This window comes from Oculina patagonica, chromosome 2, assembly GCF_052425735.1.
Source record: "Oculina patagonica isolate OP01 chromosome 2, crgOcupat, whole genome shotgun sequence".
NCBI classification, from domain to species: domain Eukaryota; kingdom Metazoa; phylum Cnidaria; class Anthozoa; order Scleractinia; family Oculinidae; genus Oculina; species Oculina patagonica.
The window spans coordinates 16987615-17011090 of NC_135759.1; the positions used below are offsets into that span (position 1 = coordinate 16987615).

Sequence of the window (23476 nt, forward strand, 5' to 3'; positions counted from 1 at the left end):
GCTAGTTAGATGGAATATCATAAACCCTCTTATGTTCACTGAATTTTCTTGAATTACATCTGATTAGTAAAAAGCCACTGTTTGTACCACACAAACCCATCGGCCTTTTCCCTCTCTGTTATAACGTAGACACATTTTTTAACTATAAAGACCGATAGCTTACCTTACAATTGAGGGAAATTAGTCGTGCGTGGAATGCCTTCTTTTCATTCAAAATTACATATAAATATCACACTTAATTTTTAATCAGTGTGACTCTGCTTGTTAAATGTCTATAAAAATCGTGGTACATACGGGCATATTACAATTGCAATTTTACAATCTTAAACACCCAAAGAGATATTGCTTTTTTTAAGAAATGTTATTTTAAGAACAGAAATTTAAAAAAAAGAATAAAATGTCATTAACATTCCTATGCCTTACACGAAAAAAAAAAACAAAACACTCAATTACATGTAGGAAACGTTAGGTCAGGTGAGACACCCTTTTGACTACAAAAATGGCTTAGATTATCTTCCTCCTTGGTATTTCAGCGAGGAAAACGATGTACCTTTATTTGCATTCGGTTATCTTTTTCAACTATAAGCAGGTGTTCTTGTTTCAGTTGACAGGACCATGTGAACACAAGCTGCAAAGAGCCTACTGCTAACACACATCATACTTTGAACGTTTTGCTACGGCAAGCAGTCAGGGATACGTTTTTAAGCATCGCTAGCAGATATTTGATGTTTTAACTAAATAGAAAACTTTTAAATCAAATTATTGGCAATAAAACGGATTAAAACAGCTGTGCAGTGTTGCAGAAATTCAAAATTTCATTGAAAAAAGAGCTTTTGATATATTGCATTTGCAGTTTTAATAAATATTTTTTGCCAACTTCTGAATGGGAAGTGATGGTGTGATGTTTGGTTCGTTATCCTTAATAAATTTATTTGGAAATCATAATATGATTGAAAAAGAAATAAAATAAAATACCAAATCGAAACATGGAAGTGCATTTGTAGTGCGATAATGGTCCTCAGAATGAATGGCAAGATAAAACTGCTCGTTTTTTGCGTATCACGCAATCCACAACAGGAAAGCCAACTGTATAATTACTGTTAAATGTTATATTTTTAAGACTATTTGCATCGCTGATTCGATATCACTCAGCCATCTAACGGTTCTATTATATTGTCAACCCAATAAAAGAGAAAAGTTGTTTTAGTGACATTCACAAAACTGACAAGCCCGAGCCAATTGGGGTATTTAATCAAAACATGGCGTATTCTGTCCATTATTATTGCTCAGGCAAGTTTGAATTGAAAGTTGCAAGTTGCGACGAGCAAACTGTCAATCAATATTGGAACATTGCGCCGCAACATTACAAAGTTCTCATCAATAGAACATCCGGTTTGACTGTAATCGGCATGTGGCTTAAATACGCTTCTGTAAATTTTAATGACTCTTTTGACAGACTTTTAAACGCAACCAAAGATTTTCTTCTGTAAATTTTAACTCAATGAATAATGGCTTTCTTTAGGAGGAAAAATTAACCACATCAGAGTAATAAAGCAACTTAATTGTCCAGTTGTTAATGTTACATATAGAAGAATATTCAAATCCGCTGTTAGGCTTAAGGTACTAGCTAGTATGACCCATTTCACCGTCCACGCGCGATCCGCTCTAGTGTTTGTTGTTTTAACCAAAACCCTTGTAAACCGTATATTTTTTGAAGATTATGAATAGATTTGTTTAAAACGGTAAATATTCACCGTATTTCGAAAATGTTAATATGTTTACAAAGCTTAATGAAGCCATGAATCAAGTTATACGACCGCAAAAAATAAGGCAGGAGAAAACAATAAATGAAAAGTATTTTTTCCAGAAATGCAAATATCACAACAAAGTTTCTTGGTTAGAAAATATTTAAGGCAATGAATACAATGAGCTTTGTTAAAAGGAGAGGAAAGAGACTGAACAATCGGGTGAATGTTTTGTGATATAATATTTGAAATACGTACCGTCTCTAGTCGACTGACCCAAGGTTAGGCAAATGTTTCCTGGTTCTATAAACGCACTTAGTAAAACACTAAGCGCAGTTCAAACGTCAATGCAACTTAACTTCACGTTCTACTCTCGAAACTATTTAAGGTTTGTGAACAAAAATCATGAAATATTCATTCCAACGAAATGAAATGTTTTATAATTATAGATTTCTTTTCTTCAAACAACGTCAACCAATTTCGTGGGAAAGAATTTTTAAAACTGAACAAAAATTGTGATGACGATTTACTATGACGTTATTGCAGTGACCCTTTTTGTTTTTGTTTTTAATGCTTTATTTCAATACGACATTTCCTTGTTTGTGGTAAAAAACTGTAAAATCTATTACATAATATATAATATTGGACATGTAATCGACAGAAAGAATTTCAGTACTCAGCATTATTTGATATTACGTTTTGTTGCTGGAGCAATTAACGATTTTACAACCAAAGAGTTTCAGTTGTTTGTCTATCTAACATATTTTCCCTGATTATTCATGACGCAAAGGCTTTTTGTTTTGTTTTGTCTTGCAAAGTAGAGAAACAATTTTCACATGAAGTTAAAAATAATACTGCGTCAGATTAGAAGAAAAGTTAACCGCAGTAAAAAAAAAAAGATGTCGGTTCACCTCAGTTGTCTTTTAAACCAAATGATCAGGAGGCACATCAAAAAAAATATCTTGAGAAACTTTCCTGGTTAAAAATTCGTCCATCGAAACATCACTTTTTGTATTAATATTACCTCAAAAACATGTAGGGAGATAGTATATAATCATAAAGATCTTCCCTGCTCGCTTACAAGGATTGTACTAGCTAGGTAACTAATATTTCTGTACGGCAACGACTGTTTTTTGCCCTCCTCAACAAAATTCAAGTCTTTTTATTGTTTGCTAACAGTACTATCTTTACTAACACGAACTCCGAACTGGTTAACTTCATTTAGTAGTACCTTAGCGACAGTAGTTTTAGTGGAAAGGACAAACTTATGGAGAAAAAAAAAGCCAGCTTCAGCATGGCTCCTCAAGTTGAACATCAAATACCAATGAAGAGGAAAGGAAGTTGCATTTTGATATCTAGAAACATGTTCTATATACAAATCCCTTCACTCTTGATCTGTCGCATTATATACTAGTTACGCTGAAAATTTCTTTCTTCTACACCACTCAGGTTCATTTTACGTAAGAGTTTTGTCGTAACTGAAAAGGTACATTGCGATACAAGATAGCAAATTAAAAGGAAGGTTTGATGATTTCTTCGCAATCTTTCACTATCAGTTACAATTACGTTTTGGAATGTCCTTTTTTGCTGAGAACGGGATAGGTTCTTATTACGCAACCGGTTTTAATTGAGGTATTGACGTCCGTTAGCCGGAGGCATTTCCTTTGTCACCGATTTAAAAATAAGTTGCACCCTTTTCAGAGAAATTCAGATTAACAAAAGCAAACTAGGAGCACGCGTGCAGTATTTTTCCGTGCGGTATTTTGAGTCTATTTTCTTGGGCAAGTTCTGAATGGGAGGGAGTTGTAGTTGAGTGTTTAGTGATTTATTAATCAGTTTATTTTAGAACTATAACGCTGTTGTCAAGAAAATGCATTAGTAATAAACAGGAACGTGGTTTCAGTCGTGTGGTTACAAATGTTGCTATAATGGCTAGAAAAACTCGCTGTTTGAGCACGTATCGTGGCCGCAACAGGAAATCAAACTTCAGAAAGTTGCTTCGCTGATTAAACATTACCAGTCTTCACCTGAGGTCCACCAATTCAGTGTAATAAAAATACAGACACAGCAGAAAGACTTCAAGACAAATGACAAATCTGTAGACTTCTTTCACGAAATAGTATTTATATAAAGTTCATTATGCTTGACAGCGTTTTTAATTTGTGTATGATTTGTATGCCGTCATCAAGGGTAAAGTTACAATATAATCGTGTATTGTAGCACCACAGGAGTCTGAAAAAGTTTCACCAAAAAGTTGTACCAATTGTTCATCGGGAGGCTAAGTTTGTAAAATAACCCCTTAAAAATGTGCCATATCATTCAATAAGTGGCCCCTTAAGTTGCTGTTTTTGTTTTTAATGCCTACCTAAGATTAATGGCACTTAAGGTGATTAAAGCATATAGAACAATAAACATGAAGAGGGTTCTAGAAGGAACAAACCGAAAAGCAAGGAGAATTTTTTTGGTTACGATTTCTGTGTTATGACGAAATAAATGACCGGAACGACTTAATTGTGTTTCGTCAACACTGCCTGAATAACCTTTGCTTTGTCATTGTTATTAATATACATTTTATGTTTACAAACAACCACATATTAAGAGATTTTACTTAATTGACCATAAAAAAACGAGCTAGATTCTCGAACGCCATGCTCTGAACAATATGAGCCAAAAGGTTCGCAGTTTTCCAAACAATATCTGCTGTGTTCTTAAATGTTACCTACAACAGTGCAGTTCTTTTGGTGAATAAGTAAGTGCGGTTTAAATTTGCAAAGCTTCCAAAGACATAAGCATGACGTCACAAACTTTGACCCTCACTTTTGAATTTATGACTTATGACATTCTCATTGTACTTGGCGCTAAATGGCTATTAAATTAAGAATATAATTTTGGCTTGTCATGCTAGTAGAAAAACAACGTACTTATCAAGTTATAAATAATACTTAAGACGTTGTTGTATAATTAAGCTTGAGTAGTGAAATAAGAAAAACAGTACCGTAAATGGTAAGGAATCAAATCATCTTGTCTTTTTGATTGTAGTGCATTGGAAGGCCTTGCTATTATTTTTCAGGAGCCTTGGAAAACCACTTGAACTTCAGTTCTTCTGAGTGGTAGAAACAATATAATCATTCACAACATGACTTCATATTGACGTTAAACGGTAGCTAATTAGTGTTCAAACAAACATTCACTTTGCTAAAATGTTATTTTTGGGTTAAGCGGTCTGGAACTAATATCATAAAAATTCCTTTGCTCTCTAGCTCTCGACTTTAATAACATTTTTAATAAGTTAGAAACTGTTTGTGACGCTCAACCTTCTGGGCTTCATTCTGCTTTCATGCTTTACTGTTAGGTAGAAACGACTTATAGCTGGGAAAGATCTGGATGATAGCTAATTTCAGAAGTAAAAGGCTGTTATTTCACTTCAGACAAAAAGTATTAGTTTTAAACATCCTCAATAATTCTTTCTTTAAATAGAATTTTTTTCTTGATTGACAAGTTCAGGCGAGCAAAAGAGGCTAAAGGTCTAAAGTATTTATTAGTTGTGGCTTGTTCGAACCGTGAAGGAGCTAAGTGGCATCATTTTGACTGACAAGATAACGTTGCCTGTTGCCGACACTAAAGTAACGTTGATCAACGACAAATGGAGGTTATTCCACAAACAAGGGAATGTTTCCGAATATTAAATAACATTATTAGACACAAAGCAGCTTTTAACATCCATTAGTGTTGATGGGTTTTAATCATTTCATTTAAATTATGACATTTAAAATATTACTTCACTAGTTCCAAACAATAAAACGTTTCTAAGCAAAAGTTGTGGTTTGGTGTTTGGTTTGGTAAACCGTTTCTTTAGGACCTGAAACAGTCCCATTTACTAACACAAACTTACATTGTTGATCACAAGATCCAAACATAAAAATGAACCAATATTTTTTTCTTTATCAGACTTGCTCATGATACAAAAGAACGACTGGAAAAATTTTCCCGATATAACCTAAATACAACTTTATAACATAATAAATACCTAAAACTTAATATAATAATTCAGACGCTGTATATAAATTATGTTCTTGTCCCTAATTGCTCAGACTATTTGTTATAGTCTATTTAATGCGGAGGTGAGAGTAAGCTCTTGACGTCGAAGCTTCTTCTTCGTCCTGGTTCGGGTTCAGGCGAAGACTGTCCGATCGAAACAGAGTCGATTTCTCTGTCCCTGATTTCATTCCGATCGATTTCTTGGTATCTTGGCGGAGTTGTTTCCCTTCGGATAATCGTGCTCACCTTAGCCTCTTCGCTGAAAAAGGCGAAGTACCGGTGTGAATCGCTAAGAAGTCGCTCAGACTTTAAATCCAACTTGAGACACTTTCCAGTTCTTCTCCGGCGGTAGTCTCCGTGCAAAAAGTCCTCATAGTACATGGGACTAATCGTCCAAAAATGTCCTTTACCATTTGGACTGCGACTAGCCTTGATAAAGCAATCGTTCAGTGAAAGGTTGTGCCGAATGCTGTTCCTCCATCCACTACCTTTAGTCCTGAAGTACGGATAGCGGGTCAGCATGTAACTGTATATGTCGCTTAGCACAAGCTTCTTCTCTGGGGAGCTGAGGATCGCCTCTGCGATCAGCCCGATGTATGACTGACTCGGTTTCTCGTACGACCTAGCCAGGGAACTTCCCGAAGGAAGAAAGAAATCGCAGCTTCCCAGGGAAGGTACAGTCGTTCAGAAGCCTGTGTACTCGAGCGGGGTAACAGCTGTTTGTGAAGGAGGAGCGTGACAGTTCAGCTTGGAGTGTGGTAGTCCCCTCGAATACCACGGTCCGAGTTCAAACGCTGGTGGAACTGCGCTGGGCCACGTTACTGTACTAACGGATGGCACTGAAGGAAAATAATCCGGAGCTTTCTCGTAGTTTGAAACAGGACTAAACGCTGACATCTTCCTCAGTAAATGATTCCTTGAACAAGCAAAGGCAGATAAGTGTTAGTTTAACTGTCTAAGACAAGCAGTGTTCAAGTCGCTTCACCAAGCACTGTAGTGTTTTGCTCTTAAGCGCTCCAGCTTATAAACGCTCGGCTAGCATGCCACGTGACCGAGCCAATACGATGACTTGCTAACGCGGTCTTTTGTTCTACAGTCGATGTGGATAATCGCGCGTGGGAACTGTAACATAACGTCGACCACATGCGGAGAATAGTTATATCGTTTATATTGGAAGTGAGAACAAGAATGTGATCCCCGGGGTTGCACGCATGGGTAGCATTCGACATTCGGCATTCCCCGTTATAAAAAAGAACATGAAAAAACACATTTTAAACTTGATTTTGTGTTTTCAGCTTTTCCTAAGATGTAGATTAACACAACTGGAGTTTTTGTAAATTGTTTAGGCTGGCTTTCGTGTTTGTAGTCATTGGCCGATTTTCCTTATAATCCCCCCCCCCCCTTATAGCTAATCTATTTATCACCCGTAAGCAACATCACTAAGCCTAATGCGATAAGTGCTTTAAAAAGTGTGTATATTTTAATCTTTTAGTTGGTTTTATCCGTTTTATTAGTCCATTGTCTAGAGAATTACAAGTCTGTCAAGTAAATCCCAGAAACAAAGGGCGAATTTTCGCACGTTTTGTTCGCCTACATTAATCGTACAAAACACGACGAAGAAACTTTTCCACCTAACTTCAACATGTACGCCTGTTCAACCATCGTTGAAACTGCTGTTGCACGTTTCTAAGATTTCGTGCCCAGCTTACGGCGATAATGCTGTTTAATATTAAACGTTAAAAATATTTCAGGTAGGGAACTACTTGATAACTAAGTTGTATATCACGAGACCGCACTCACATGTCAGAAATATCCTGTTCCAGCTGCGAGAGAAAGTTAGAAGTGCTTTCACTTTTGTTGATATCGTCGCAGGCAATTAGAGAAAGAGTGTTCTCAAAAGAGAACGTTTGATAAATCGAAAAGACAAAATTTTGTCAAAGTTGTAAAGCAGAATGAACACTTCATTTACTTTGTAAAGAATTTAGCGGAAGAGGAAAATTCAAGCTAGAAGAGAATTTTAAAGATATTCGTGTATGTGGATAAATGAAAACTCACGTATTTCGATAAAGATGATATTGGCAGATAATTAAAAGCAATATTTAGTTGGTATCACAACACCATAAATTCAAAATATGTCACGGAAGTTTACACAAACTAAACAAATCGATAGCATTATCGCGAGTATAATTGCAGACTTGAAACTAAATAAACAGGCAGTTTAAATGAGAAATTCTTTCAGCAAGAAATAGTTAACGAACGCCCGATAAAGACATTTGTTGTCCTTAAAACTCGTGAAGTTATTTTAGAGTTGTGCTGCTGTACTGTTTTGTAAATATTGGCTTGGAAGTAAGCGTGGTTGTAAGTACGAGTATTTTAAATTCCGGAAACCTCTGTCGAATATTGCCCTCTCACAACCAAAATGGATGTTTTTTTAAAGCTACCGGATACCAAAACTAAGCCTAACAGCACATAAGTTAAATTTGACAGCACCCGAAATTCCGAAGCCAATTTATACTTCGGCCATTGATTTTGCCATAAAGGCCCCAACAAACTAGATTAAAAGCATTTTTTGTTCAGAACCTTTGTTCTCTTATTACTTAAGCTCCTCCAAAAAGGACCATCGTCTCATTTCCCATCGTATTTTCAATTTATAATTACGCATACATGTCACGAGAACCATGATCTCATTATACATATTCTCCTGAAAGATTTATAAGAAATTAACAGGAACAAGTGTTAAGAATTTGCATGTTGATATAGAACTCAAAAAGTTAATGTAAATACATAAGCTACTTGATTTTTCTCTTATGTATGAACAGTTCCAGAGTGGAGCGTTTGCCTGACTACTTCAAAAGGTCTCATGCACTTAGTACCAACAGGATGATTTCGGCTTTAGCAACCAATAAACAGGATTCCTCAAGAACGTTCCGTAGCGTTACAGGGGTCATAGTTTTATCTTATTCTCGCAATATCTCTAACTGAAAAGAGTCCTTACCTAAGATCTCTAATATTGGTTTGTATTGAAGTTAAAATGCAGCATCGACTTATATATTACATACCACTCCGTTATATCACTTACAGGCCGAGCAGAAAAACAGTGCGGTAACAAAACAACGTAAGTTTGAAGCTCAAATTTCCGAAATCTGGTGTAGTTTGCCGCGGCCCGCTATCGAGCTACAACCCGAAACATCTTTACATGACCACATGGAAGGAACCAGTGTTAGACAGAAATTCGTTTACAAAACGTAAACTGAGCTTCTTGGAGCGATCGATCAAAGCTCGCTCCACTGCGAAGAGTAAAACTTATTGAGTTTTATATATATCTCTGACTTCATAGCGAACAAAGCAGTTTAATTTTCCGCTTGCATTATTAGTCACCACTAATTCTGATTTATTTCTATGTGTGCTTTATATCTTTATGTGATTTGTTATCAAGTATAGGTACGGTAATGACCACGTGCCATTTTGGTGACTTTTCCGCGACCGCCAGACGGAGAACGGAACTTTGAACTTAGAACTTTGCTGGACGTGTTCGACTGCACGTACGCCCGTGAAATAACATTCAATTAATTTTAGTTTATAACAAAGTAAAGGAAATTTTTCTACTTGCCTGTCTACACAACACAACAAACTCCAACTTCCGATCTACATCTATTAGCCTGTATCAAAAATAGACCAATGGTCGTGGCCTCAGTCAGGCAATTTTAATATTCTTCAATGTTTAACTTATGCAATTTGGGTAAGATTTTTGGCAATTTTGAAAAGGAAACTGTTTCTGTTCAGAATATTACAGGATCTCGATGATTTAAAACCGGAAAAATTCATGGAAGAATTACACAGCATAAAATTGTCAAGTCACTGCTTTTATTTTCTAAACAAGACGCTAGGACAGCGTTCACTCCGGCCCTGGAAGTGACATAGGGGTGGAGGATTAGGAAAGGGTTTGGGTACGTATCGGAACTCCCGGTTCCTGTAACTTGTACTGACGGGTATGAGAGGCTAAAAAATAAAACATAAAATACAACAATGAATAAAGAAAAGCTGCCTAGATAAAACTAGGAATGTAGTCGTGGTTTTACAATGTCAAGACTTTATTGCAAACAAATAAACAAAAAATGCCCAGTAAACCTAGACGAATAGTAGGAACCCCCTAATGAAGATCTTGACAAAATATGAAACTATCTCAATGTGGTGTTTCTTGGTGCAGAAAAGCTGATTTTCGGAGGGAAAAGTTATTTTCGAATCACGGAAGCGTTGCGTGACAACCAAATAGCGCGGATGCGAAGGAGACTACGAATATTGTTTACAAAACTCTGCAAACCAAATGGTTCGTTCCAAAAACTGAATTCGTAATGCTTTCTAAGCTCTTCATTTATTTTACTATTTATGAAACTACTCGTTTGCATTTTTTTGGAATACTGGAGTAATTTTTCTAAATCTTTTTTATATAAAACACAAAACTAAACTCAGGTCGGGTTGAAAGGTATGATCAGATAACACCGCGTCTGTCTCGAAACAAAGATCAATGTCCCTTAAAAACCTAAAATACCGAACTAAAGATGGACATATGAAAGAAACTTGAAAGAAGCGTTATTTCAGATTAATTTTCGTAGAAGATGAAGCACAGAAACTAAGCGTCAATTTCAAAACGCGTGAAGCAACCCTCGCACGCTTAATTAAATTTATTCACGCAAAAGCAAAAATTGTGATTTCTTATAATTATAGCGGACGGCTTTTGCATTCAATTTTTTACTTGACTTACTTTTACTGATCCCTCTATAAATTCCATCCAAAATTCAAAGTAATACTTTGCATAACAAGTTTGCTTTCTGAAGTCTCGAGAAGCCGCAGAAAGTCCTTGATCAAGTCCATGATTTGTATTCAAAACACACTGATAAGTACGTCGCGACACAGTCTTCGCGGCGCGGAAAGAAAGATGAATTTCTTCACACCAGTAAGGTTTTAGCAATCTGTACTTGCCCCAGAGAGGGAATTTTACTTGTTAAGAATAACAAACAAGACCTTGGAAGTTTGTAATCCGTTCCATGGCACAAAAGACTCGGGCTTTAAATCGATCAACAATGGCTTCTACGGCAACTTTTCTCTTGGGGTCAAGCAGATGGTACGCAAAGCACAATGGGATTACGTCACTCGATTGCGCAATTTTGCAGATTTGTGATGGCCAAAGAAATCAAGCCCATTTTACAACTCCTGGCCTACAGCCGGAGTAATTAGAATATTAAATAACTTCTGCGATAGATGAGTTTGTTTTGGATACTGTTGCTATGCCACATTCACTCAGTAAGTGCCATAAGAAAGATTCTAAGATAACCTTTAATGGCAAATAATTATAATATCAAATAATTGTTTCTTTGTTTAAATTTATTAATAATTAGGAAACCACTGCTGAGAAAGAAGCATGAATGGCAAACCAAATAGTATCTTTTAGGCACAAATGTCGCTTATTTCATGAAAATAACAAACCATTCCGTTTTTTAACTGGCATATTTTCACCAAACTTAGAAACCCAGCCTCTGAGACAAACGATAATAAATGTTATAGTAAATATAACATTTAATTTAAAACCTTTGGAGTATTTTTCATAATTATCGTGTAAATATTATGGAAGTTGTTGGATGCGTTTACAAATATCGTTGAAACCCTGTTGATCAAAACATAGAGTACCTCTTAAGTGACAGGTTTTAGAAAGTGAAGTTTTTGGTTTAGGTAGAATGTTACTAAAATGTTTAACATCTTTGGGCTAATCAAAAACTAGCCAACTATTTTCAAGGTAGAGAATAATTTTATCACAGTCGAAAGTTTAGAGGAATAAAAAACCTAGCATACCATAGCAGAAATTCGTATGCAAATTTCCTTGTGAAGTAATATATTTTGTAAGAATCTGTATTTACTACTTCAGTGCTAAACAAGCTGCTTTCTTTCACCTTAGAAGGCATTTCATGATTTAACATTACCTTTCATGCATATTTGAATTTAAGGCATTTTCATTCTCCACGGCGTAAAGAGACTACGACAAAAAATACCTTTTCGTACGTAATTCGTGTAAAGATTAAGCGGGCAGGAAATATTTTAAAGATATATTATCTTTCTTTTAAGAAAGATAATATAATAACGGAATAATATATATAACGGAATCTTAAAAGATTCCGTTCCAAAAATGACACTTAAACAATAGCCGTGTTTGTTTGAGTACAAATTTCGTACGGCATAAGGTCAATATAGAGTGATAAAACTCAAAATATCAGGTAACGGAAATATGTTTCTAACCAAGAAATTTCACAAGAGCTTTTTCAAACGGCCGCATGAAAGTTGAAAGCATGGCCTGTCTACGGGCTATGATGAAAAGAAGACAAGGCGACAGCGTCGTTTCTACCTTAATTGCAATTTTAAGTTTATCGCTTAGTCATGCGGCTTTGAAATTTGATTTATTTATAACTTTTATGATAAATTTTGTGTTTATCTGCTAAGCACGACAAAGCAAAAAAGAGGTAAAATTACTTTGGTAGAGCCTCCGTAAAACCCTTTCAAACCGAGGATGCCAAAATTCGAATAAATGAAAACTAAGGAATTTCAAAGTACGAACACACCAAGTTTTGTACATGTAGGAAATATTGTTCCTACTTCCTTCCGCTCGTTCAAAATTAATATTAAAACTACACATGCAATGAAGTTTTGCTTCAAGCTGTGCTTCGACATATTTATTTGAACTGAATTACTAAAAAAGCATGTTTCTGTCACACAATCATTCTCATCGGTGTTACAATGTCTATTCGCCGCCAAGGCAATTGTCTCCATTAGCAAAGTTTGGGTTTATTATGAAATAAATAGCTTCTAATTCCTTTTGAATGAAATAATTAACGTTAAAAGCACAGCCATTTACGTTTTTAATATCCCGATTCTATTTAAAACAGACATTTTAATATATTGCTTTACAAACAAAAACATAAAATATTCCTCGGCAAGTTCTGAAAGGGAGGAGCTGTGGTTTGGTTTCTGGATTTATGGTCAGTGTCTCTTAATTAATCAGTTTATTTTCAAAAAAGATAGAATCTGATTTAAAAATAAAATCGATTTAGGATAAAATAATAAACTGAAACATGGAAGTTACTTCGTCGCGTGACTAGTTATGAACTTTGGAACAGGAAGATAAAACAAAGTTTGCCTCATGATCACACATGGCAACGGAAACTGCATATTTACGAGCTTTTTGTACGAACTATTCACCATTTCTTACACATCTTGATTCCTGTCTTCTTTAAATAAAAAATACGGAGAAAAATTATCTTTGTAAAAAGTTCTGTTCTCTCATACTGTCTTAAAAGCTGAATGGCCGATAGTGGCTTTTCAAAAAAAAAAAAATACTTTAAATTTGGTCATTGCTTGATTTCGCTGTTGTGTACGATATTTGTCTAATGACGTTAACTCACTCCATTTTTCTCTTTGTTCATTTCAAGCCTTCTTTTTTTTTGTCATTAAAGGTAATTAGTTTTTGAATTTTTCCTATCCATAATGAATATGACCGTTAATTTTAAAACTAGTGAGTACGACACCAATACTTCAAAGCGAAAAATTATATACGTTTCAGCCATAAACTTTGTCTTTTTTTACGAATACATCATAAATGCTTTATAACGCGTACAAACGCAAACAAACGAAGTAAAGAGCAGTATTAAATGAGGGTGTTAGGTATCAATAATGACACATGTTTGTAGTGAGAATGTACGTTTCCACGAGCTAGGTTAAGGGCTAGGGCTAAGGGCTGGCTATCGGCACTATGAGTAAGGCATGTAGCTAGTAGGTAGAAGGTAAATATGCTGCATCAGGTTAACAGCAATATTGTAATCATGTCTGTGATGTTATTTGTTTGTGTCAGGAAAATTGCTATCATATGTGATTACCTGAACAGACGGATGGCATAAAACACGACAACTGACGACATTAGCGAGAATATGTTTTACCAAAATACCAAGTAGGAAATGCCGAGTTGTAAGTTAGGTGAAAAAACTCTTGAGACATTCGTCGAAACATTCAATATTTGGCCCTTAATTGCATTCTTGTCCTTTTCACTGATTACGTCAGATTAAGGTAATTTTAGTTGTTACAAGCACTAGAAAAAGTTGTACATCGTGGCAAGTTATAAAATGGTGATATAAGAAGAAAGGAAATTCATAAGCAAGTATAACTAACTGCGTGACTGACTGACCGACTAACGTGTGGACAGACAGACTGAATGACTAGCCGACTGACTGACTGACTGACTAACTGTCTTTCTTAGAATGAAATTAAGAAGTTTAATTTTCATCCAATTACCAAAATCCGATGTTTTTCATCAATAAACCCACAAATGTGATTTTCGCTCCGTCAATATGTGCAACAATTATCTCTCTTACGTCGAGGCATTGTACTAAATTACTCGTGCATAAAGGTATTTTTGTCATCACGAAAGTTAATTTTCTTATTTATTAAAACCTGAAAATATCTTAACCAGTCTGTTACAGGATATTCACTTTCTTTGAAGGTGCATTGTGAGCGATCGTGTGACTGTTGTTCGTCGTAAAAACCGCGGGTAAATCAAAAATAGAATTTCTAAAATATTTGTGAAACGGAATTTGAAAACCCATCATGACGACCATATTATATTGCCTAAAGAATTGGATTGCCTAAAGAGTAGAACTTAAACTTCTATTGTTTTTATTTTTTACTACTATCAAGAATACTGTTTTTTTATGTCTCTCAATCACGAAACAATTTTCTCATCATAAAGCTATAGTTAAAACAAATTTTAAAGCCACTAATTAAATGTTCGACTCAGTGCAAGACATTAAAATTGCAAGACATTAAATTAACCGGAGTCAGTAGGACAGGACGGTCTTGAACAGAGGTCTCATTTTCTGTTATTTTTGACCGTTTGAAGGAAATGTATTTTAATTTGGCAGGTGCCGCTTCCTTAATCTCTTGAAAAGTTTTTTTGTTTAGAAAATATCCTCGAAAATAGCATGATTTGAGATTTCAACTATATTGACCTTGAACAGTAAGAAATTATTTTGTACTCAAACAAACATTGCTTTCGTGCTTTAGTATTGTAATTATTGGCACGGAAGTTAAATAACGTCAAAATATCGTGCAAAAATGTCTTCCTCTTTGAATCTGCACACGAATCACACACACACCTTGTACTGAAATGCTTTGTCAGCATTAACGTATATATATCAAGACATCTTCTCAAATTGTCTACTAAAAGTGGTCTCTTAAACGAATACAGACAAGGAAAATGTTTGTCAATTACGAGGTACCTTTGAATCCTATCCACTAAAAAATAAAGTAGACAGCATTTTTAAATAGAAGGAGAAAAAAGAAATGATATTGTTACGATAACTAAACATTTATTTGAAAACAGCATCAGAACATCTTCACAAATAATAAAATGACACATACTAATTAATGAAAAAGGAAGATAGATTTGAAGAACCAAAATTTGTATCAAAATATAATATAACTCTTCCTTTCTACCTTATTTATTTTTGTTTTGAAATTAATATGGCAATTGCATTTGTAAGGTCTAAGGCAGGATTCAGTAAGAGTTTCTCTCTACTAAATTGCTAAGAACGTCTTTTTTTTTATTATGCAACCACTTCTTCTAAGAGTATGATGTCTGTTCGCCGAAGGTAATTCCTTGATCAGTAGCAAACAAACAAACCTTTTGAATAAATTCATTACAATAAATGAACACTAAAATAAAGCAGGCGTGCGGTGCTACACAAAGATTTTTAACCATTCAATTAAAAAAGGCATTTAAAATATTGCTTCACAAGTCTCAAACGAGAAAATATTCTTGGGGAAGTTATAACAGCGAGGGGTAGTGGTTTGGTCCGTTTCGAGTTATAGTTAGTATCCCTTACTCTTTTCATTTTGAAAAACATAATCCGATAAAAGAGAAATTTAATTTCAATGTAGAAAACTACCAAACATGTTATTTTATCACGTGTTGCGTGACAAAATATGCCCGTTCCAACATGTTAACAGGAACATGGCGCTTTCACGTTTTGGTCACACATAGCAACAGGAAAGATATTAGCATAACGATTTGATTCTTTCTGTTCTTCTTATCAGCTGAACGTTCTATCTATTTTTAGGAAGGAAATAGAAATATGTGCTAGATCATGTTTTTACAACTGACTAGCGATAGTAACTTTTAATCGGAGTGTGGATAATTGCTTTCTCTAACCCATGACGTCAATCCATTTTCTTCCTACATTACGTTAAAGAGAGAAAATGCAAAATTATTTGGAAGTTTAAAAAATTCTAGAATTTTATATTAGAAGAGAATCAAAGAGAAATAAAAAAGACGATGTGATCTATTGTAAACATTTTAAAACCAATAATTAGAAAATGTTTTCATACAAACTTTGAAAAAAAAGATGAAATATTAGTGGAGAATTAATTGTCAATGGTAACATCTTTTTTCGTATAGAGTCCTCTGATATTTTTCCTTTAATACCAGAGGCGATCGATTAAAAGATTGGAAAATAGTTTGTTCCAACAGAACTTGATTGAAAATGAAGAACTACAGTTAACTGTCAATTTTGATGGCAACCTCTGTTGGGTAATGACATTTATATATTTCAAAATACTCCTATTTCCTTAAACTCTTTCAGCCCTAAAAAGGATCAGCGTTCGATTTAACTTAACTTTTCATCATGACCTGCCTGAGAAGAAGCCTTTTGAATAAGAGGAAAGAAGAGATGGCAGCGAATAATTAAAAGAAATTCCATTGGTTCTTTCGCCCTTTTTTCAATTAGAGGGCTTCTTCGCACACGTGCAGGTCACGATAACATACACGATAACATATAGCTGAAGCTACTCAGTCACCAACTCAATCGAAACTCAATGTTACACTGCCATAACAAGTGATCAAATTCTTTGAACTTATATTAAATGAAATTTATAGAAACAGGTAGGATTTATATTGTAATCATGTATCACCACAATTGCGCTAAAGACTCTACCAAAAGGAAACTTCCATAGCTGGATGCTGCACTTAGAGGATGAAAATCTTGAAATATGTGCAATGTCATTCATAAGTGGCCCTGTAAGCTATAAATTGTGGCTAATTTTTACTACCTACCTGACAATTTAGTTGTTATAAGTACTTAGAAGAAATAGTAGGTCACAGTCAGATGGCACTAGAAGGCCTCAGAGCAGATTCAAAAGCAAATATTATTAATTTCGCACTACGAAAGAAACTATATGTTAGCGATTTCAGGGTTTTGAACAAAAAAGATGATGCAAACAACGAAACGTGTTTCAACACATGACTACCTTTGTTCCGTCAATATTGTTGATATATAACTCAAGTTAACAGCCAACTATATACTTAGACATTTTACGTAATTGCCCTTGAAATTACCTACATTCCATATACGTGGCCCCCTAACTAATGTTTTTGTTTTTTACTGCTTACTCAAGATCAATGACATTTAATGTGATTTACACAAAAAAAAATCATGACACGTAACAAAAAAATACATGATACAGTTAATGAAAGATGGTTATAGTCGAAGTATTTATGGTTCAAAGAAGTATTTATTTTGATTACGATATTTGCGTTATGACAAAATAAATGACCGGAACGACTGAATTGTGTTTCGCCAGCACTGGCCAAATAACCTTTGCTTTGTCATTGTCATTAATATACATTTCATCAGTTACAAACAACCACATATGAAGACATTTTACTTAATTGACCATGAAAAAGAGCTAGATTCACGAACGCCATGCTCTGAACATTATGAACCAAAAATTCACAGTTTTCCAGACAATATCTGCAGTGTTGTTACATGTTACCTACAACAGTGCAGTTCTTTTGATGAGTAAGTAATTGCATTATAAATGTGAAAAGCTTCCAAAGACATGAGTATGGCGTCACAAACTTTGACCGTTGACATATTTATTGTCCTTAGCGCTAAAAGGCTATTAAAATAAGAATATAATTTTGACTTGTCGTGCCGAGTAGAAAAAACAAAGTCCTTATGAAGATATAAATAAAACCTCAAAACTGCTGTATAATTGAGCTTGAGTTGTGGAATAAAAAAGTAGTACCCTGAATGGTGTGAAATCATCATGTCTTTTTTATCGTAGTCCAGTGGATGGCTTTGCTATTATTTTGTAGAAGCCTTGGAAAAGCACTTAAAAGCTAAGTGGCATCTCTTTGGTTGACAAGACAACGTGAACACAAGATGATGGCATTCATGGCATCCGTGCAATGTTGTAGTGTTTTAATCATTTTATTTAAATTATGACATTTCAAATATTGCTTCTCAGCAAAAGTTGTGGTTTGGTGTTTGGTTTGATAAAACGTTTCTTTAGGATCTGCGACGGTGCCATTTACTAACAAAAACTTAAATGGTTGATCCCAAGATCCAAACATAAAATGAAAGCTAATGAACCAATATGTTTTTCTTTATCAGGCTTGACTTGCTCACGATACAAAAGAACGACTGGAAACATTTTCCGGATATAACCTTAACACAACACACAACTTTATAACATAATAAATACGTAAAATTAAATATCATATAATCCAGACGCTATATATATAAATTATGTTCTTAATTCAAGTCTTTGTTCTATTTTTTATAGTCTCTATAATGCGGCGTTGAAAGTAAGCTTTGGACGTCGAAGCTCCTTCTACGTCCTGGTTCGTGTTCAGGCGAAGACTGTCCGATCGAAACAGAGTCGAGTTTTCTGTCTCTGATTTCATCCCGATTGTGTTCTTCGTATCTCGGCGTAGTTGTTTCCCTTTGGGTAATCGTGCTCGGCTTAGCCTCCTCACTAAAAAAGGCGAAGTATCGGTGTGGATCGCTAAGAAGTCGCTCAGATTTCAAATCCAACTTGAGACACTTTCCAGCTCTTCTCCGGCGGTAGTCACCGTGCAAGAAGTCTTCATAGTACATGGGACAAATCGTCCAAAAATGTCCCTTACCATTTGGACTGCGACTAGCCTTGATAAAGCAATCGTTCAGTGAAAGGTTGTGCCGAATACTGTTTCTCCATCCACTACCTTTAGTCCTGAAGTACGGATAGCGGGTCAGCAAGTAACTGTATATGTCGCTTAGTATAAGCTTCTTCTCTGGGGAGCTGAGGATCGCCTCTGCGATCAGCCCGATGTATGACTGGCTGGGTTTCTCGTACGACCTAGCCAGGGAACTTCCCGAGGGCAGGAAGAAACCGCAGCTTCCCAAGGAAGGTACAGTCGGCCAGAAGCCTGTGTACTCGAGCGGGGTAACGGCTGTTGGTGGAGGAGGAGCGTGAAAGTTCAGCTTGGAGTGTGGTAGTCCCCACGAATACCACGGTCCGAGTTCAAACGCTGGTGGAACTGTGCTGGGCCACGTTACTGTACTAACGGAAGGCACTGACGGAAAACAATCCGAAGCTTTCTCGTAGTTTGAAACCGGACTAAACGCTGACATCTTCCTCTGTAAATGATTCCTTGAACAAGCAAAGGCAGATAAGTTAATCAACTGTAAAGACAGGTAGTGTTCAAGTCGCTTCACGAAGCACTATAGCGTTTTGCTCTTAAGCGTTCCAGCTTATAAACGTTTGGCTAGCGTGCCACGAGACCGAGCCAATACGGTGTGGATAATCGCGCGTGGGAACTGTAACATTACGACCACATGCGGAGAATATTTATAGCGTTTATATTTGAAGTGGGAACAAGAATGTGATCCCCGGGGTTGCACGCATGGGTAGCATTCGACATCCCCGTTATGAAAAAGAACACGAAGAAACACATTTCAAACTTGATTTTGTGTTTTCAGCTTTTGCCAACATGCAGATCAACACAACTGGAGCTTTTGTGAATTGTTTAGGCTGGCTTGCGTGTTTGTAGTCATTGGCCGATTTTCCTTATAATCCCCCCATTACAGCTAATCTATTTATCACCCGTAAGCAACATTACTAAGCCGAATGCGATAAGTGCTTTAAAAAGTGTGTATATTTTGATCTTTTAGTTGGTTTTATTCGTTTAATTAGTCCATTGTCTAGAGAATTACAAGTCTTTCATGTAAATCCTGGAAACAAAGGGCGAAATTTCGAACGACTGATTTTGTTCGCTTACATGAGTCGTGCAAAACACGATGAAGAAACTTTTTCACCTAACTTCAACATGTACGCATGTTCTACCATCTTGGAAACTGCTGTGACACGTTTCCGAAATTTCGTGCCCAGCTTACGGCGATAATGTTGTTTAATGTTAAACGTTAATTATATTTCAGGTAGGGAATTACTTTATAACTATAAAGTTGTATGTTACGAGGCCGCACTCACATGTCAGAAATATCCTGTTCCAGCTGTGAGAGAAAGTTAGAAGTGCTTTCACTTTTGTTGATATCGTTGCACGCAATTAAAGAGAGTGTTCTCAAACGAGAACGTTTGAAAAATCGAAAAGACAATATTTTGTCAAATTTGTAAAGCAGAATGTACACCTACTTTACTTTGTAAAGAATTTAGCGGAAGAGGAAAATTCGAGCTTGCGGAGAAGTTAAAAGATGTTCGTGTATGGATAAAAGAAAACTCGCGTATTTCGATAAAAGATGATATTGCCGGATAATTAAAGGCAATATGTAGTTGGTATCACAACACCATAAATTCAAAATATGTCACGGAAGTTTATACAAACTAAACAAATCAATAGCATTATCGCGAGTGTAATTGCAGACTTGAACCTAAATAAACAGGCAGTCTTAATGAGAAATTCTGCCAGCAAGAAGTATCTCACGAACGTCCGATGAAGGCAGTTGTTGTCCTTAAATCTTGTGAAATTATTTTAGAGTTGCGCTGTTGCACTGATTTACAAATATTGGCTTGAAAGTAAGTGTGATTGCAAGTACGAGTATTTTAAATTCCGGAAACCCTCTGTCGAATATTGCTCTCTTACAACCAAAATGGATGTTTTTTTAAAAGCTACCGGATACTAAAACTAAGCCTAACAGCACTGACATAAGTTAAATTTGACAGCACCCGAAATTCCGAAGCCAATGTATACTTCGGCCATTGATTTTTGCCATAAAGGCCCCAACAAACTAGATTGAAAGCATTTTTTGTTCAGAACCTTTGTTCTCTAATAACATAAGTTCCAAAAAGGACCATCGCCTCATTTCTTCCTCGTATTTCCAATTTATAATTACGCATATAAATGTCACGAGAACATCTCATTATACAAATTCTCCAGAAAGAATTATAAGAAATTAACAGAGACGAGTGTTGAAAATTTGCATGTTGATATAGAACTCAAAGAGTTAATGTAAATACATAAGCTACTTGATTTTTCTCTTATGTATGAACAGTTCCAGAGTGGAGCGATTGCCAGACTCCTTCAAAAGGTCTCATGCACATACCAACGGGATGATTTCGATTTTAGCAACCGATAAACAGGATTCCTCAAGAACGTTTCGTAGCGTTACAGGGGTCATAGTTTTATTCTATTCTCGCAATATCTTTAACGAAATAACAAACTGAAAAGAGTCCTTACCTAAGATCTCTAATATTGGTTTGTATTGAAGTTAAAATGCAGCATCGACCTATATATTACATACCACTCCGTTATATCACTTACAGGCCGAGCAGAAAAACAGTCCGGTAACAAAACAACGTAAGTTTGAAGCTTCGATTTCCGAAATCTGGTGTAGTTTGCCGCGGCCCGCTATAGAGCTACAACCAGAAACATCCTTACATGACCACATGGAAGGAACCAGTTTTAGACAGAAATTTGTTTACAAAACGTAAACTGAGCTTGTTGGAGCGATCGATCAAAGCTCGCTCCACTGCGAAGAGTGAGAATTATTGAGTTTTATATATATCTCTGACTAGCGAACAAAACAGTTCAATTTTCTGCTTGCATGATTAGTCACCACTAGTTCTGATTTATTTCTATGTGTGGTTTATATCTATATGTGATTTGTTATCTAGTATAGGTAAGGTAATGACCACGTGCCATTTTGGTGACTTTTCCGCGACCGCCAGCCCTTGAACTTAGAATTTTGCTGGACGTGTTCGACTGCACGTACGCCCGTGAAATAACATTCCGGCAATGAATTGAAGTTAATAACGAACAAAAGCAAATTTTTCCACTTGCCTGTGTACACAACACAACAAACTCCAACTTCCGATCTACATCTATTAGCCTGTATCAAAAATAGACCAATGGTCGTTGCCTCAGTCAGGCAGTTTTAAAATTCTTCAATGTCTAACTTATGCAATTTGGGTGAGATTTTTAGCAATTTTGTAAAGGAAACTGTTTCTGTTCAGAATATTACAAGATCTCGATTATTTAGAAACGGAAATTTCATGGAAGAACTACACAGCATAAAACTGTCAAGTCACTGCTTTCCTCCTTAATTAGAATATGAAATAACTTCTGCGATAGATGAGTTTGTTTTGGATACTGTTGCTATGCCACATTCACTTAGTAAGTGCCATAAGAAAGATGATTCTAAGATAACCTTTAATATCAAATAATTGTTCCTTTGTTTAAGTTTATTCAAAATAAGGAAACCATTTCTGAGAAAGAAGCATGAATGGAAAACTAAATACAATCTTTTAAGCACATAATTTCGCATATTTTTAATTTCATGAAATTAACTGACCATTCCGACGGTTTTTCTTAACCTTGCAGTGTAGATACCAATCTTGGAAACCCAGCCTCTGAGACACATATCAATAAATCCTGTATAAAATATATCCTATAATTTTAATTCTGAGGAGCAAAGAAAACAATTGTGGGGTTATTGATGAAAAACATCTGATTTTGGTAATTCTGTCCATACGTCAGTCGGTCAGTCAGTCACGTTCCAGTTTGTTATACTTGCTTATGAATTTTCTTTCTTCTTATACCACCATTCTATAACTTGACACGATATGCAATTTTTGCTAGTGCTTGTAACTACTATAATGATCTTAATCTGACGTAATCACTGAAAAGAACAACAACGCAAAATAATGGCCAAATATTGAATGTTTTTACAAGTATTTGAAGAGTTGTTTTCACCTAACTTTCAACTCGCCATGAACCTAACTTGGTATTTTGGTAAAAAATATTCTCGTTACTGTCGTCAGTTGTCGTGTTTTATGCCACCATCGGTCCTTTCGGGTAATTGGATGTGATAGCAACAAACAAAACATCCCAGACATTATACAATATTGCTGTAAACCTGATGCAGCATATTTTCCTTCTACCTACGTAGCTACATGCCTTACTCGCAGTGCCGATTTTCTCAACAACAGTTCTTTATTTAAAAATTCCCCCTTTTTTGGGGGAAAATTTATCTTCGAAGTAACCCTCTACCTCGTGGCAGCTTACATACTCTACAAACATGCGTCATTATTAACACCTAATTCCTTCATTTAACACTGCTCTTCACTTCGTTTGTTGGACGTTTGTACGCGTTAGAAACGATCCCAAGTAACTAGTACTGATTAGAGCATTTATGATGTATTCGTAATAAAAAGAGATCGAATTTATGGCTGAAACGTATGGAATTTTTCGTTTTGAAGTATTACTCGCCAGTTTTAAAATTAACAGTCATATTCATTATCGATGGGAAAAATCCAAGAACTAATTACCTTTAATGGCGAAAAAAATATTAAATTTGTACTCAAACAAACATTGCTATTGG

General features: G+C 35.6%; 1 protein-coding gene and 1 pseudogene across 1 annotated transcript; both read right to left on the minus strand.

The window, feature by feature from the left end:
* Positions 1-5474: 5474 nt before the first annotated feature.
* On the minus strand, positions 5475-6759 carry LOC144643350 (uncharacterized; annotated as a pseudogene).
* A 10653-nt stretch (positions 6760-17412) lies between these two features.
* On the minus strand, positions 17413-19347 carry LOC144643346 (uncharacterized). Its single transcript, XM_078502561.1, has one exon. It carries the CDS (start codon positions 19271-19273, stop codon positions 18431-18433), a length of 843 nt encoding a protein of 280 aa, XP_078358687.1. The 5' UTR covers positions 19274-19347; the 3' UTR covers positions 17413-18430.
* Positions 19348-23476: the final 4129 nt, after the last annotated feature.

Coding starts and splice junctions, on each gene's coding strand:
- LOC144643346 (XM_078502561.1), bottom strand. CDS start 19,273: ATGTCAGCGTTTAGTCCGGTTTCAAACTACGAGAAAGCTTCGGATTGT.